The sequence below is a fragment of the Ascaphus truei genome, chromosome 3 (genome assembly GCF_040206685.1).
Source record: "Ascaphus truei isolate aAscTru1 chromosome 3, aAscTru1.hap1, whole genome shotgun sequence".
Taxonomy (NCBI): domain Eukaryota; kingdom Metazoa; phylum Chordata; class Amphibia; order Anura; family Ascaphidae; genus Ascaphus; species Ascaphus truei.
The window spans coordinates 57,013,576-57,030,555 of NC_134485.1; the positions used below are offsets into that span (position 1 = coordinate 57,013,576).

The following is a 16,980-nucleotide window of genomic DNA, read 5'->3' on the forward strand; positions in this document are numbered from 1 at the left end:
CCTACTGAGACAATGGGCAGAGGTTTTTCAGAAAATATACATTTAAAGCATTAGTATCTGTTACATTTAATGGTTGCTGTGTTGCATATCACTGCCCATATAAAATATATGTCTCATTATAACTAGAATAATACAACAGAAATGAATAGTGTAGAATAGTTACTCCAACTTTCTTCCCGGAACACAATTTGTGCCGCTTCAATAATTCACAATAGAATTAGATGGATCATTACTAGAAGCAACCAGATATGGTAAATACATTTCATTTTTTTTTAAGTGATTATTAATGGTAAGTTACAAAGCGGATGCAAAAATGGCTGATCCTGCATGAATACAAAGCTATTTTAAATCAATCACGCAAGGTGTACATTTTTAAATATTTCAATTCTGCTACATGAAGCAGTTCATAAAGTCTGTATGCTAATGCTTAATAGGTCTACAGGGACCCAATAACTATTTAATCCATGCCTCGTAACTGCTTCACTGGATTGCATCAAGTAACAAGTGGTGCATGGTGAATGCCGTTTATATGGAAAAGTCATATCTATCCCGACCGTTACTATTTCTAGTTGAGAATTTTGATTGGATCAGTTCCTTTAAATCCTTTTAACTGACTACATTAATCATTTCACTGAAATAAATACCACAATCCTTGTGTTTAACTCATTGACCTTTGAGATGCTGGTGTAACACCAGTACCAGCTTCATAGGTACAATCTTTTTAGGCCACTTACATTACCTGTCCTTAGGCTTTGGCTGAAACACTTAAGACAAGTAACTGTAGCTTCATCCATCTAAGTCCCCGCTGGCGTTGAGCGCGCTTGGCGTTTGACGTGCTTACCTTCTTAAATCTTTACCTTCCCATCCTGGCTCACACAGCGCGCCCACGCTCAAGCGCGGGCACGTGCATTCTCCCAAGCTTGGTGCGACAAGGGAGTTTGACTTCGGAGCTCAGAGTAGGGTCACATGACCCTGCTCTGACCAATGGGGAGAGAGAGGCAGTGCTGAGCAGAGAGAGGTGGAAGGGGGGGGGAGCGTAGAGATGCGAAGGGGTGAAGGAGAGAATGGGGGGAGAGAGGAAGGAAGGGGGGAAGGAGAGAATGGACACACACACACACACACACATAGAGACACACAGCCCCAATCCAGCCAATAACATGCCCCCTCCCTTCATAGCCACGCCCCCCTCCCAACCCCCCGGGTCCTGCTCTAAATTTTTTGCAGGACAGAAGAACATTCTCAGCCTTTGGCTGCGTCCCCGCTGGCGCTGACCGTGCCCATGTTTGAGAGCGGTGACGTCACCAGCTCTCCAAGCATGAGGGCCGGGTGTCCTGGCTATTTTGCTATTTTGCAAGCGCGTGCGGGGGGCTTTGCGGGCAAGTTGAGCACGCTTCAAAGTTAAAAAAATTTTTTACTCAAGTGCCTGCACGTGCGCACCGTGTGAGCGGGGACTTGCACATATACATTTATGTCATTAAAAGCGGCAAGCACCGCGCGCTCAGCACGGTCAGCGCCAGCGGGGACGCAGCCTTCGATACTAACATAGGGCTCTTAAACTAGTTCTCCAAAGGGGTCAGATTAGAAAATATTTAAGAGTAGAGGGGCCACAAGATTATTACAATGTAATTTTAGATATGTTTAAAGACTTAAAGTGACTATATTTTAAAATGTTGCATGTATAAAATCTGTACCAGTATCATATTTATTATTCTTTTTTTACTTACAAGTGATTTTCATTGTGCAAAACTATTAGTAGGAGCAGAGGGTCCAAGGGCCACAGCAAGGCCCCTTATGGGCCGCAGGTTAAGGTCTCTGGTAAAAAATAATTATAGTATTTATATTCTAGCAGTTTCATGCATTTTAAACATTTATTTTCTTTCTACTTATTTTGTCAAAACAAAAGATATCACTGCGCGCAGTATGTCTAAAAAAAAAAAAAAGTATGAACTGCTGCCATGTAACCGCTAATTCTAATGGAAATATGAGGTTGCGACCTTAATCAAAATATTATGCCTACCACTGACTGATTCAATCTCGGGTAGCAGATCAAAGCACATCCATATAAAGAAACAAACAATTTCCATAACTGGTTTAGTTCTTTAATAACATTTTGATCTTTCTATTTACATCTGTTAAAACATTAATAAATAAAAATGTGTCGAATCAAAGAAAATACAAAAATAACCATAATAAGATGACCTTTGTGTGTACCAGAGCTTACTGCCAGGATATAAGCAGGCAGTGTGTGAACTGGAGTTTTAATTAGAGTGTACAGTACAGTAGGTAGCAGGGTCCAGCGAGGAGACTCTAATACAATAGGAGTCTCTCTCTGCCCCGTTTCCCCCCATTTTTTCTCTCTTTCTGGCTCCTCCCCTCTCTCTCCCTCTTCCAAAACCCACATTTCAGGCTCTGGGAGGAGCTAACGCCACCTTTAGGTAAGATAGGTGTAATGCGAATCATGTTAAGCTAACGCGAGGCATTGCTAACTTAACATGGCGTGAAGCCTATACTAATGAGATAACTAACGTCCGTTGTTTTTCCATATAATTATCTTTATGGATTTGTGTTAACCTCAGGAAAAATAATGTCTGTGCTTTTGTTACCAAATGGGGCCATTGGTACTTTACCCCTCAAAAATGGCATAAAATATGTAATCAGAGTTTATCTTTATGTTTTCTGGGGTATGGTCAGTATAATGATGAACATCTGGGGGGACTGCACGGAGGTGGCCTCCCTAATGTTGGAGGTTCAAACACTCATAAACTCAACATTGACTACCAATTTAAAACTGAGCCCGTGGACGGTCCTTCTAAACAGGCCCATCGAAAAAATCCAGAGAACTGAAAAGAAGTTCCTCACACACGTTTTCACCACTACCAGATGTTGCATTGCAGCTTATTGGAAGTAACATGCCCCTTCCCTCCTAGCAGTCAAGAACAAACTGTGGCAGATAATGCTCTTCAAAAAAAGATCATTAATTTTCTAAATTACTCTGTGGGCTGATTTACTAGCGTATGGGATCGATGGATTAAGATGAGAATGACGATGGCCCCGAGAATATGCTATTGACTTAATATTTTTTTTTACCTCTCCCCAATTCTCTCAGGGTAGCCCGACTTCTCACAGGGTTATATATTTGTATCGAACTCTGTATCTGTATTTTTTTTCCTCCTGTATATTCCTCTCTCCGTGGATGTGGTCATCTTGTTTTTGCTTAAGCTGTTTTAATATGGTTTCCCACATGTGGCTTCTTTTTCTGTACCCGTGTAAACTAAAAAAAAAAAAAAATTTAGATAAAGAATAAGTTTTTAAAAAAAAAAAAAAAACTAAAAAAAATGCAAATATTTTCTATATCTTTTCTATGTTTCAGCTTCTGATATGGCTGCAGAACAAGGACAAATTCTGGTTATAGCCACGGCTGCTGTTGGGGGATTTACTCTTCTGGTCATACTCACTCTGTTCTTCCTAATCACTGGGAGGTAAAGAAAAAAAGCTTTTCTTATAAGTGTAACAAGCAATGCCACCCTCGTTATACCACAGCATGACATATATTATTCTTATATGTAATATGTGATTTCAAATGCAAGCAAGGTGGCTGTTGTGTATAATCAGTTGGCATAAATGTATGGGAGCTTTATGTGTCAGACATGTGGCTACAAATCAAACTCTTTGACAAAGGTCCTACGAGCCGAAACGCGTCAGAGGACCTGACAGCACGATGTTTGAATAAAGTCTGCTTTTAATCCACCGTCAGCCTCTCTCCATCCATTGCTGTGCTGCCGTTTACCTGTCCTGTTTGGGGGAAGATTTTTCTGGCTACAAATCAAACCTTAGAAAAGGATCCAGTAATCAAACTAAATATATGTATTTACTAAACCCAGTGCAATTATTGTGCCCAGTTTTGTAGACATTTTACAACAGGGAGACTTTAATACTATATCTCGATCATTAGTAAACTTGTCACATGTTGCATAGTTTCCTATTGTATGTATGTACAGTATATATTTATTTATATAGCGCTTTACAATACACGTGACTTAATATTATAACACAATGGGAAATAGCGCTTCAAACATAAAACAATAGGAAAAGAAGTCCCTGCCCCGGAAGGCTTACAATCTAAGTAGTGGGGAGAACTTAAGGAGACATTAGGAGGGTGTTATGGGAAGTGCGTCTGCAAGGGGACAAGGTCAGTGCATATGAGATGTATAGTATCAGTCAGCAGAACTACCCATGTGCTTCGTTAAAAAGGTGTGTTTTAAGAAAGGTCCTAAATGTGGAGAAAGAGGGTGACAGTCGGATATTGAGGGGATGGACATTCCAGAGGTGTGGGGTAGTGAGTGAAAAAGGTTTTAGGGGGAGTTGACTTTAGATACAAAAGGGGTAGAGAGAAGACATCCTTGAGCAGAACGTAAGAGTCGGTGTCACGGTGAGATTATGGCAGGCTGTATAAGGTCACATAAATATATATAACAGATTATACTGTATATATTTATCACTGGGTCTGAACTGAAACGAGTCTTCGATATAATAATGTATATTTATTCCTTTGGATAGGTGAACACACGAATAATACAGTAACAAACAAGAAGTACACTTACTTTGGGGTTGGGGAATGAGATGTATGGAGTATAGCAATTCTCTCGCAATCAGGTAGCATTCAGATGATAAATTGAAGATGTGACAAAAAAGGGGAGTGGGGAGAGTGGGTGAACTGGGCGCTTCCCAAGTTATAATAAATAAGTGTAATAAGTGACACACTGATTAATACACAAATACACCTTACACCAAAAAAGTGAATTATAAAAATAAAGTGTAAAATAGCAGCTCAACTTCCTCTGATGGGACAGTTCCAAGTCCCAGGATATGGAATTTTCTTTGCTTGGAGTTGAGGAGGAGCGCAGGGAAAAATCGTGGTATGTAAAAGAAGAAAATATATATATAGTGCAGATGGCAAATTACTGCTAATATCATACATTCAGCAATAGAAATCGAACTCACAAAAGTCGTGGTTAATTACTGCATGTCAGAGATCCTTCTCTCTCTGACTGCTGGAGCCCTTTGTATCTCAGAAATCAGGATATCCCTCGGTATGTAAATGAAAGAAAACCACAATAGTGCATACTGTTTGAACTATAAATAGTATATTCGTCACGAAGCAGTGTGCGAAATGCGTAGAGTTTACTGAGAGAATCTGCACACTGAAGGACTGGCAAACTCATTGCTGACATCAGACCCATCTTGGCTTCCCGCCCTCACCTGTGACGCGAAAGCGGAAGTGACGCGACGGCAGTGACTGATGCGGATGTACACGGCGAGGCGCAAGTGAAGCACCGGGTAGCAGCTCCACACTTTACCACCCTGCTATCGGCGGTTCTCTCCACCATACGTATAATACATGGAAAATGTGAGTTTCCTTAAACATTTGTGACGAATATACTATATATAGTTCAAACAGTATGCACTATTGTGGTTTTCTTTCATTTACATACCGAGGGATATCCTGATTTCTGAGATACAAAGGGCTCCAGTCAGAGAGAGAAGGATCTCTGACATGCAGTAATTAACCACGACTTTTGTGAGTTCGATTTCTATTGCTGAATGTATGATATTAGCAGTGATTTGCCATCTGCACTATATAAATATTTTCTTCTTTTACATACCACGATTTTTCCCTGCGCTCCTCCTCAACTCCAAGCAAAGAAGATAAATTGAAGACCAAGGATACAGGATGAACATCAGTTTATAAACCCTTTGTGCCCTATCCTTAACATTGAGTACCTGGGATTGGTGCTCAATTACCTCTAGCCAGTGGTTAACGTGGGAACACTTTTTGACCCATGCTCCCCGGCCAGTTGGGATATGCGCAGTAGAGCTCGGGGGTCCCATTTCTATAACCCCTCCTCTATATCAGGAATGCCAGCTAGTCTACCAAATGGAGTACACGGCAGGAAATCCTTTGTTGTGAGGTGTGAAATGGAACACTTGAAGACTACTCTGGTTTGAGGAGTCTCCACCCTCATGCAAACAGTGGAGGTGACAAAATCCTTTGAAACATACTCGGATCCTAGACATGGGGTCGCCTTTCTGGCCATATGCTACTCTGGTATGCAAAAGAATTTCCTCTGAGTTTTACCCATATCTCGGAATACAGTATGTTGGATAAAACATGAACATATTAAAATATCCGGTTCCTTTGGGTCCAGCAGGTCCAAACTTCCCAGTTCTCAATGCCGGAACTGGGACACCCTATGGTTCAATTTGCGACCTGCTACGACCTGGGAAACCGGAGATACACAAATACACTTAAAACCGTTTTACATTTTAATACAAAAATCTCCGCTAAAAGAAATCACGTTTTTTCACTAAATCCCCATTGAAAACAACGGGCTTCGCCGCCATAGACTTTCAATGGCAATCCGCCGCCATGGGCGGCTATGGGAATCCCTGCCATAGACTTTCAATGGGGCGATGCCGCCGTTGAAGTCAATGGGAGTTTTCCGCCGTAGCCGGTCAATGGGGTTTGGCCGCCATTGGAGTCTATGGGAAAAATCCCGAACTTTCAAGGGGGTCCATACTCCGTCGGGTTGGTCTCAGAGGGTCAAGGATGGTTCTGCAGCGATGCCGGAGCAGTGGCTACAGATACCCCAAACCTGACTCTCTGGACCCTCCGGAACCGGAGCTATGGAATACCAAATTTCAGCTTTTCACACTTAGCCGTTTTCCTGAGCCGGTTCGGCCGCCACCATTGGAACCTATGGCGCGGCCCGCTCTTATGGGTTCGACCCTTATCGGGGGTCCAGGATACGGGGACCCGGTTGTGGTCGAGTGGGGGGAAGCCTAGGAACTAGGGACAGAGAGAATTTTATTTCTAGGGCCCCAGAACTGTTTATTCCCACGCCACTTGTCGTTGAACTTGACTTGTAAGTGATCAAAGCTCTCCTATTGAAAATGTATCCGCTTTGCGGTTAAGCGGTTTGGACGGCAGCCAACTCGTTCCTGCAAAGCTCTTTCGAGGGTTTCTCCATTGAAATCAATGAGCCCATAGACTTTCAATGGGAAACCGCCGCTCTCCCTCTCGGACGCCATCTGCTGGTCTTCTCAGGAACCGGACTCCACAGCAAGATTCATTATTAAAAAACATTGAGCCCTAATGGCGGCCTATGGGAACCTGCAAAATGGTGCCTGAAAAGGCGGGAAAATCTACACAAAGGGCTATAATCACTATACAACTATTAACCCTTGTGCTCCCGGATGGATCCCAGTGTGTGTGGGCTGCAGACCAGTTGTTACAATAAAACAGGGGAAACAGGGGAATACACATGTACATGTCATTACAGGGGTTAAATCACCGTTCTGGGTCTTAGCCCAGTTAACCCTTTGACTCCCGGGGGAGGTCAGGGGATGGCCAAATGGGGTGTTATCCCTTTAATCCCGGGCCACCCCCTTTCTCCCTCTACAGTCGGGTAGATGTACAGTGAAAAATTAGGGCTGAGATGTAAGGAGGGGTAGAAGAATATATAGCATTGAAAGAGAGGAAGTTAATTTTGTAAGTAATACGTAATTTAGTAGGAAGCCAGGAGAGGGATTTCAGAAGGAGAGACCCTGAGACAGATTTACTGTAGGAGAGAGTAAAGTGATTCTAGCTGTAGCATTTAGGATAGATTGTAGGAGAGACAGGTGAGAGGCAGGAATGCCGGACAGCAGAAGGTTACAGTAGTCGAGGCGGGAGAGAATGAGGGTCCGTGTTAGAGTTTTAGCAGTAGAGCGACAGAGGAAAGGGCGTATCTTTGCAATGTTACAGAAGAAAAAACTACAGGTTTTAGCTAAATTGTGAATGTGGGGGAGGAGGGGTAGACTAATTACAAAGATGCATACTGACTTCATGTGTTATATTTCCTCTCTGTATTTGGCCAATATGGCACAATATGCCTGAAAACATTGCAATCTTTCTTTGGATGTTATTTTTAAGTTGCTTGTTATATTTTGCCTTTCTGCCTTGACTTCATCGCCTTAGAATTGTCATGATTAAATGCTGCTTTTGTGAAAGGTAAAGGGCCTCCATGATAATTTAATTAGCAGACTGTTGTCTCTTGCTTAGCATACTAATTACTCAATACAGTAAGTGTCTAAAAATATTAGCAAGGAACTCATTTACAAGAAACAACATTTCTTTTTTATGAAGTGTCAGGCATTGATTGTTGAAGAAAAACTTATTCTGGGGTTATTAAAAATTCACCAAAGAGTAATTTTGAGTCTTGATGTCTTTTGCAAGCTAAAGACCATTCAACATGTTTTAAGATTGAAATGAATGAACTTTTAGTTTTAATCATACTAATTGACCTGAATTTTATAGTACAGATGATTTCTTCCAACGGTTCTTAATAATTTATGTTTTTTTATCTTTTTGCAATGTATGCTACATAAAAAAAGTCTCATTAAAAATAGCAAATATATTATACTGATAATTACAGGCTGGGCATTGGAGTTAAACATTGATTCAGTGCATACTGTATATAAAATGAAATACATGAGTATTCAAAAGAGAATTAAAATTTTTACTCCATCATCCTGCAAATACAATAACTACATCTTTAAAATACTGTAATACCTGTGAGTGATTTTGATTCGGTCTTAAGTGTCATAAAATAAATTATACTATAGCTTGCTAGGTTAATTAACTTCTTAGGTTACTATCTATTCTTCTCATCATCCTTTCCCAGTTTTCCGCCAATGCAAATCTGTGTGTTATGCAAAATGAGGTATTCACATGCTATTCAATAAGATGCAAGATTGCATTTCACACTGAAAACCGCACCACAGCCAAGGAGTTTTCGCACTCTGGATATGATACGTGGTGGATTTTGAGGAGAGAGTGTAGCACAACACATATCTACTTAACCTATGCATGTCTTTGCATGTATAATGCATATTTTGCATATATTATTATTCTATGAACACATTTTGCTACGAGTTGAATACGTTAAGCAGTTTTGTTTTTGTGGTATGTAAGGATATAGGTAGAAAACCTGCTGTCAACTTTCCCTCCCCCGCTCCATCTCCCACTTTGAGGCAAAGGACATAGGAGCCGATGTACTAAGTGTCGGAAACAGCCATTTTTGTGGTGCCAAAGTGGTGGGCAGAAATCTTATTGTAATAGCACTTGCTGTATGTGCACCTATGTACTAACCTGAAAATGTCTCAAACTGAAAAATTGAGCGCAGAGAAATACAATTTGCTAAACAGACAGAGATGTAAACGGTATGTACTAAAAATAATGTTTCTGTGTGTTCAAAAACAGGAGAAAGTGCGTAAACCCTAAAAAGTATGTTTATATTGTAGCATTAGATTGCTGTGTATCAACTAAAAATGTATTTGATGTGGCACAGATGTTTCATGAAATGGGTTATCAAAATATATTATTTTCACAGTATGACTATTGTAGGTGATGTGTGTAGAGGTTTTTAGAACAGGAGACGTTTTTAAAAGAGAAAATAAGCTTTTATTAGCCGGGCGGGTTTACACAACAAAAACACAGCGTATGTTTCAGCAAAACAGGGTTAAAGGAAAACAAACAAAGCAGGCTAACAACCAAATCAGAAGAGAAAATATAGGAACCTTTCAGTGTGAGATGGGCAGGCAGATTATTGGAGATAAGGAAAAAGCAGAGGTTTTAAACAAATTCTTTGCCTCTGTGTTTACCAGGGAAGAATCAATTTCAATAGTAGTGCTGCAGGAGGAAGACACAACATCCATATTAATGAACAATAGGTTAACTGAGGAAGAAGTTCATAAGCAGCTTGATAAAATTTAAGTAAATAAGGCACCTGGCCCCGATGGTATACATCCAAGAGTTCTCAAGGAGTTAAGTTTAGTAATAGCCAAACCATTACATTTAATTAAGGATTCCATTTGCACAGGCTCAGTACCACAAGATTGGTGTAAAGCAGATGTGGTGCCTATATTTAAAAAGGGAACTAGATAACGACCGGGGAATTACAGACCTGCAAGCATGATTTTAATAGTGGGTAAGCTACTTGAAGGTTTAAGACGGGATACTATTCAGGAATACCTATTGGAAAACAAAATTATTAGTAATAGTCGGCATGGATATATGAAGGATAGAGCATGCCAAACTAACCTTATTACAGTAGTTTCATTGAGGAGGTAAGTAGGAATTTAGACCAGGGTAATGCAGTTGATGTGGTCTACTTAGATTTTGCAAAGGCTTTTGATACGGTTCCACCCAAGAGGTTAGTGTACAAAATAAAGCAAATTGGACTCAGTAAAAATATATGCACCTGGATTGAAAACTGGTTAAAGGACAGACAACAGAGAGTTGTCATAAATGGAACTTTTTCAGGTTGGGCTAAGGTCGTGAGTGGAGTACCTCAGGGATCAGTACTGGGACCCCTGCTTTTTAACTTGTTTATTAATGAACTTGAGGTTGGCATAGAGAGCAAAGTCTCCATCTTTGTTGATGACACTAAATTGTGTAAGGTAGTAGAATCAGAGCAAGATGTAATTTCTCTCCAAAAGGACTTGGAGAGACTGGAAACTTGGGCAGGTAAATGGCAGATGAGGTTTTAATACAGATAAATGTAAGGTTATGTATTTGGGAAGCAGGAATAAACAGACAACATACAAATTAAATGCGGATAAATTAGGGGAATCCTTGATGGAGAAGGATTTAGGAGTGCTTGTAGACAGCAGGCTTAGCAATAGTGCACAAAGTCATGCAGTAGCTGCAAAGGCAAACATGATCTTATCTTGCATTAAACGAATAATGGATAGAAGGGAAGTAAACATAATTATGCCCCTTTTTATAGCATTAGTAAGACCACACCTTGACTGTGGAGTAGAATTTTGGGCACCACTTGTTAGAAAATACATTATGGAATTAGAGAGAGTGCAGAGAATTAATAAAGGGGATGGACAATCTAATTTATGAGGAGAGGCTAGCTAAATCAGATTTATTTACATTAGAAAAGAGGCGTCTAAGAGGGGATATGATAACTATATACAAATATATTCGGGGACAGTCCAAGGAGCTTTCAAAAGAACTATTCATCGCAAGGGCAGTACAAAGGGCAGTATCATGTATAATCATAAATTGGCACAAAGTAACTTCATACATTATCACCAAGAGAGGCAACTTTAAATTAGGGAAAGTAATATGACATTACCTAAAACAGGAATGGCGGCTATTTTTCCGAGTTAACTCTTTATTCATTGAGATAATCATATGCAAACTCAACAGCCATATTTGAGCTCATTAGCATAGAGTTAACATTACACATTTCCAGGGTAGCGCTATGTTATCTTAAAAAAAGGTGATTTTTAAATATGATGGCGTTACTCCCACTGAGACGCTGAAATAGGGCTTTTTAAAGATAAGAAGGGAGAGAGAGAGGCCCTTATTCTATAAAGTTCAATAGTGCATATTCGGCACTATTGCATGGAAAGCCCTGTTGTTTTTAATGAAGCTTACCGTGCAAGCCACACTTCAATAAAACGTAGAAGATAAATGGGCAGTCTTTAAAACATTGTTCGATAAGTACACTTATCAGTGTATACCCCTGGTTAATAAATATAAAAGAAACAACTGTAACGGGTATTCCCTCTAGTATGACCCACCCAATCTCATATTTGCCCGTGTGGTCTAACCAGCCCCCATTACATGGTCGTGTCTGGTGATGCACCTGTAGGCAACAGGACTCCTGAGTCTCCCCAATGATGGTATTCGGAGATTGTCAACCCAGACAGGCAGCTGAGGTAGTGTGTGCGAGTCCTACCTATATCACGTGCAGCGCCTCCACCTCATCAGGATCTATGCGTCTGCAGAGAGAGGGTCCTGATGAGGAACTCCTTCTTGGTGGTGCCTTCCACTGGAGAGTAACTTCACACTCACACAGTGGGGGTATCTTTGAACAGGGCATCTTTATTGATCTCGTATGGGCAAGCTGCCCTTCACAGCCAGCTGTCTCAGCCGCACATATTGATTGGCTGTCCCTTTGACAGGTACGCCCTCCCAATGGAGTGGGATCCCCTCTCCCCGTAGGGAGATCACCCCTGTGCCAGGTCCCTGGACACAGTGTGGCTTTTATCAAGTTTGATGTAGAAATGGACCACAAGCTACTGCACTAGTGGATCCTTCGTTCCCAACGCACTCCAACAACTCAGTAACAACTAACTTTGGGCACTGCTGTGCATTATATACTTCAGGAACTGTCACAGCCCTGATGTCACTAACTGTGGACTCAGAGCATGTAGCCACTCCCATCCATACACAGGGCACCTCACCAGAGTGTGAGGGCAAACCTCCATGATTACTGCTGGCATCCCTGTAACCTACCAGGTTTACTGCCAGCAGGGGAGACAACTGCAGACCATTTTACAGGCATGGCTACAATCTCCCCCTGGTGAATCCCCACCGGCCCGGCTGGGACCTAAATTTGGTGTACCTTTTTCCAGGAAGCACTGTAAAATGGAAGACATAATTAATCAAAACAACATTACTGTTTTCATAATTATCAACGGTATAACGCTCACTGACCAGCAGAGGGCACTCATGTTAGAAACAGACCTCACTATTCAGTCTACCTAATAATAGTGGCGAGGATCTGGTTTCTTCACCTCCCTACCTGCCATGTCGGTTACAGTGATACTATATTCCTGGGGCAAGCCACTCTCGGGTCTATACACAGCCTTGTGCATGTATATGCTACGCCCACTGCTCCACACTCGCATCAACTGGGAGATTCTCTCTTCTGCTCTGCGTCCAGTAATAGCACCCCCTTTATTTACCATGTACATTTCTATTGTTTCTCGTAGCCACCCATCCCTCTTATCCTCTATCTCCTGCATGAGAGGTTCGGGAACATAGGGGTACTCTAACCCATGTGAGATTTTGTACTGGGCTATAATGGCCCTTTCTGCGCGGCTGGTCCGGATCAATTTGGTATTACCCGCTCTATCTGGCAGCACCCAGGACAGGGGTTCATCCGGTTCTGCCGGATCCTCTAGTTTACTGGGACCCAATGGCTCTATTAGCCCTCGACTAATGTCGTACCACCGGTCCTGCATGGCTTTCAACCGATCCTCCTCGGTAAATTCTCCCTTGGCCCACCAATAGTCCACCACCCCATCCTGCTCTAGGATGAACCGGGTTCTATCTAGCCAGGCCTCATATCCCTCAAATAAGGGGGCCCACCACCGGGTCTCCTTAACCTCCTCTGGAGCTGACTCCACGGACTCTCCCTCTTCTTGCTCTCCCCAGGAGGACACTCCGGAGGTCCCAGTAGACAGGGACTGAGATCCTACCCTCTTGGGCCTACTCTCCAGGGTGACACTTACGACAGTTAGGCCGTCACTAGACGCGGACACTTGTCGCGAATACCTCCCACCCACCGAACCATCATCGGATGTACCACAGTCCAAGCCCCCTTCAGTCCTTTCATCAGACGTGACCCGGGAACCCCCTGACATCCCTAAGCTTGATGAGGAACCAAAAGAAAAGGTGGCTGGGGCCGGGGCTTTAACTAGGGCCTTGGGTCTAGCTAGGGCCGGGGATTGGGCATAGGGCCGAACAGTTGGTATTCGCGGGGCTACGACCCGCTCTTCACCGCTACCTGGTCCGGTGCCACCGCATGGGCTCTCCGCTTCTCCGGTCTCACTGCTCTTCAGCTTCCGGGTCAATCGTCCACTCCTCTTCGACTTAGGCGATCGGCTGACACTGCTCGAGTGAAGAGGCACAGTCATCTCCCAATCGCCTCTGCTCTGTCCACCGGAAGCGATGTCCTGACACGCACGTGTTTCGCCTTCATCTTGGGTTGGGTCCCCAAGCGAGACCTCTTCCTCCACAACGACATCCGGCAACGCCTTTTTCCGCTGTGGCACGCTTGGGCCTGGCACCGTCCCTCCTCCGCCGTTGCGACCCTCGGAACCTGGTAATAGCAGGGACTTTGCTTACCGCTCTGTGGTGTCAGGGTGGATCTGCCGCCATCGGAACTGCTGGTCACCACGGCCGTGGGACTTCGCCTGTCGGGCTGCCGCTGCATGGGCGACACTCTGCTCCGTTCACTGCCGACACAGGTGAGTGGCTCACCGGCGGTCGGGTCGTCACCGCGGTAGGACTTGCAGTTTCCTTGTCCGAGGACTCCAACTTGGCGTTAGGGCGAGGCATTGATCGACGGTGAGCCCCCCTTTTATCACCGCGTCGGTGATTGTCTTTCTCAGCCGGCTCAGCTTTGATAGCCGGGCCCGATCCCCTTTCTCCGGGATCCGCATGTTCCCTCCAGAGCGCACCGGGGAGTTCCGCCGATATCATGGCTATATCTCCCGCGGCCTCTACTGCCTGGACCGGAACGAATGTCGGCATTGGCCACAGGTACTGCAGGCCACACTGTGCGCATCGCGCTGTAGAGCTCACAGCACCGCCCGGCAGGCGACACTGCAGGCATAGGCACGCCACTGTCTCTGCACCCGCCACTCGCAGTATCAGGAAGCCTCCTGGAGCCGAGTAGGGATGGGTAGATATCAGTGACCCTTCTTCCGATTTGCAGGCCATAGTCACTAGAGGAGGCACTCTCACTAGTTGTCTGGTCTGCTCGCTGGCTCCTCACAACTGAAGTGCAGGGTCTGGTTTGCCAACCCCTCCTCCAGCTTTCTCCATCCGCATCCGCCAAAACTGGAAACCACTCCCCCTGGTTGAGATTAGGGGGAGGTCCCGTAAATCTGTCAGGTGACCCAGCACCGGGGCTGAGTTAGTCATAGTCCATGGGGGCGCGGCTACAGCTTTCGCTCCATACTCCCCATCAGGGTGGGGTTTTCCTGTTGGCGCCACTCCTGGACAACTCTTTGCAAGTTGAGCATTTGCAAGATTTTCTGCAACTGGCCCACGCGGTCTCCCAGGGAAGCGGGAACCGCCATTTTGGTTAGCAATGTCACTCTTGTTATCGGATGAGGTAGCATTTAACTGTTTGTACGTCGAATGACAAGCCAGTCCATTAGATTCCTCATATCTCACAACAATGTCCTCTTCACTGTCCTCAGGGTTACTACCCCAAGGTCCTAGGCAGGACCAACACGGTGCAATCACAGCTTTCGCACCACTCCACAGCAGGCTCACAAAAGTCTCTTCTGTAGCTTGCTCTTCCAGCAGGCTCACAAAAGTCTCTTCTGTAGCTTGCTCTTCACCCGCACACAAGCCATGTGCACTCTCTCCCTCGGCCTCCGTCCGCCATCTTGGACCTTCCGCACCGCGCGGATCCTCCATTCTTGCGGTCACCATTGGGTTACTGTATATTGTTTTATTGTACATGCAGCTCCTCTCTGCGGGGCAGCTGCCACACCGATACAATAAAAATGCCTTGTGCACCACCTTGTGTACCTAATGTAGATCTGACTCGTGTTTGCACTACCTCAGGCTAGGCTCACTCGCTCTGTGTCTGCTGTATCTCCTTCCTCCCAGACTGTGCTCCCTTCGGTAAGTGGCTTGGAATGGACTAGAGTACTCTGGCTCTTCCATGCAGTACTTGGGTGTCTACCTACTGTTGGCTAGTCTAGAGCAGACCCTCTCCAGGATTCCTGCCCTAAGTTACCAGTTTATCCCTTTAGGCGTCCTACCACTAGCACTACCTCAAGGGACTAGGACAGCTATAGCCCGGCTCCAGCCCCACTAACTCCTAGCAGGATCCCAGGGCGTCCGTGCGGCCCGCAGCTCCCCTGACTACCCCTGGCTCCATCCCACGCAGCACAAAGTGGCAGCAGACACTCTCCCTGTTTCCCAGTGTGCCTAGCAAAAGCCTGTCCTGTTGACAGAAATCTCAGCAGCGCCTCCAACTGTAACGGGTATTCCCTCTAGTATGACCCACCCAATTTCATATTGGCCCGTGTGGTCTAACCAGCCCCCATTACATAGTCGTGTCTGGTGGTGCTCCTGTAGGCAACAGGACTCCTGAGTCTTTCGCATGATGGTATTCGGGGATTGTCAACCCAGACAGGCAGCTGAGGTAGTGTGTGCGAGTCCTACCTATATCACGTGCAGCGCCTCCACCTCATCAGGATCTATGCGTCCGCAGAGAGAGGGTCCTGATGAGGAACTCCTTCTTGGTGGTGCCTTCCACTGGAGAGTAACTTCACACTCACACAGTGGGGGTATCTTTGAACAGGGCATCTTTTTTGATCTCGTATGGGCAAGCTGCCCTTCACAGCCAGCTGTCTCAGCCGCACATATTGATTTGCTGTCCCTTTGACAGGTACGCTCTCCCAATGGAGTGGGATCCCCTCTCCCCGTAGGGAGATCACCCCTGTGCCAGGTCCCTGGACACAGTGTGACTCTTATCAAGTTTGATGTAGAAATGGACCACTAGTTACTGCACTAGTGGATCCTTCATTCCCAACGCACTCCAACAACTCAGTAACAACTAACTTTGGGCAGTGCGGTGCCTTATATATTTCAGGAACTGTCACAGCTCTGATGTCACTAACTGTGGACTCAGAGCATGTAGCCACTCCCATCTATACACAGGGCACCTCACCAGGGTGTGAGGGCAAACCTCTATGATTACTGCTGGCATCCCTGTAACCTACCAGGTTTACTGCCAGCAGGGGAGACAACTGCAGACCATTTTACAGCATGGCTACACAACCAATGTGGCCAAATAAACAGGTAGAGGAGGGAATGGAAAGGAAGAGGCAGGGGTTTAGGTTCTTGAAGTCAGAAGGGACGAAGGCATCATATCAGAATTACAAGGAATGGAACAAAAGTTGCAAAAGGGCAATCAAATTACATTATAAAAATTACCAAAGGATTTCAATAGAAAAGTAAGATCAGCCCTAAAAAGTTCTTCAAGCACATTAATAAGAAAACTATTGGAAAAGATAATATAGGGTCTGTGACAGGGTAAATAAAAGCCACCAGCTATATGCCTGGAAAACCTATGTTTAGTCTGCAGTACAGCAGTGACTAGGTTAACT

At 44.4% G+C, this 16,980-nt stretch overlaps 1 protein-coding gene across 6 annotated transcripts in view; it reads left to right on the forward strand.

Annotated features, from left to right (window-relative positions):
* EPHA6 (EPH receptor A6) overlaps positions 1-16,980 on the forward strand; it is an 833,380-nt gene that overhangs the window by 667,750 nt on the left and 148,650 nt on the right. For all 6 annotated transcript variants that reach the window (XM_075594038.1, XM_075594040.1, XM_075594039.1 and 3 more), the window contains one exon: positions 3,371-3,479. In XM_075594038.1, coding sequence (XP_075450153.1) covers positions 3,371-3,479 — 109 coding nt within the window. The remainder of the gene's footprint in view (positions 1-3,370; positions 3,480-16,980) is intronic.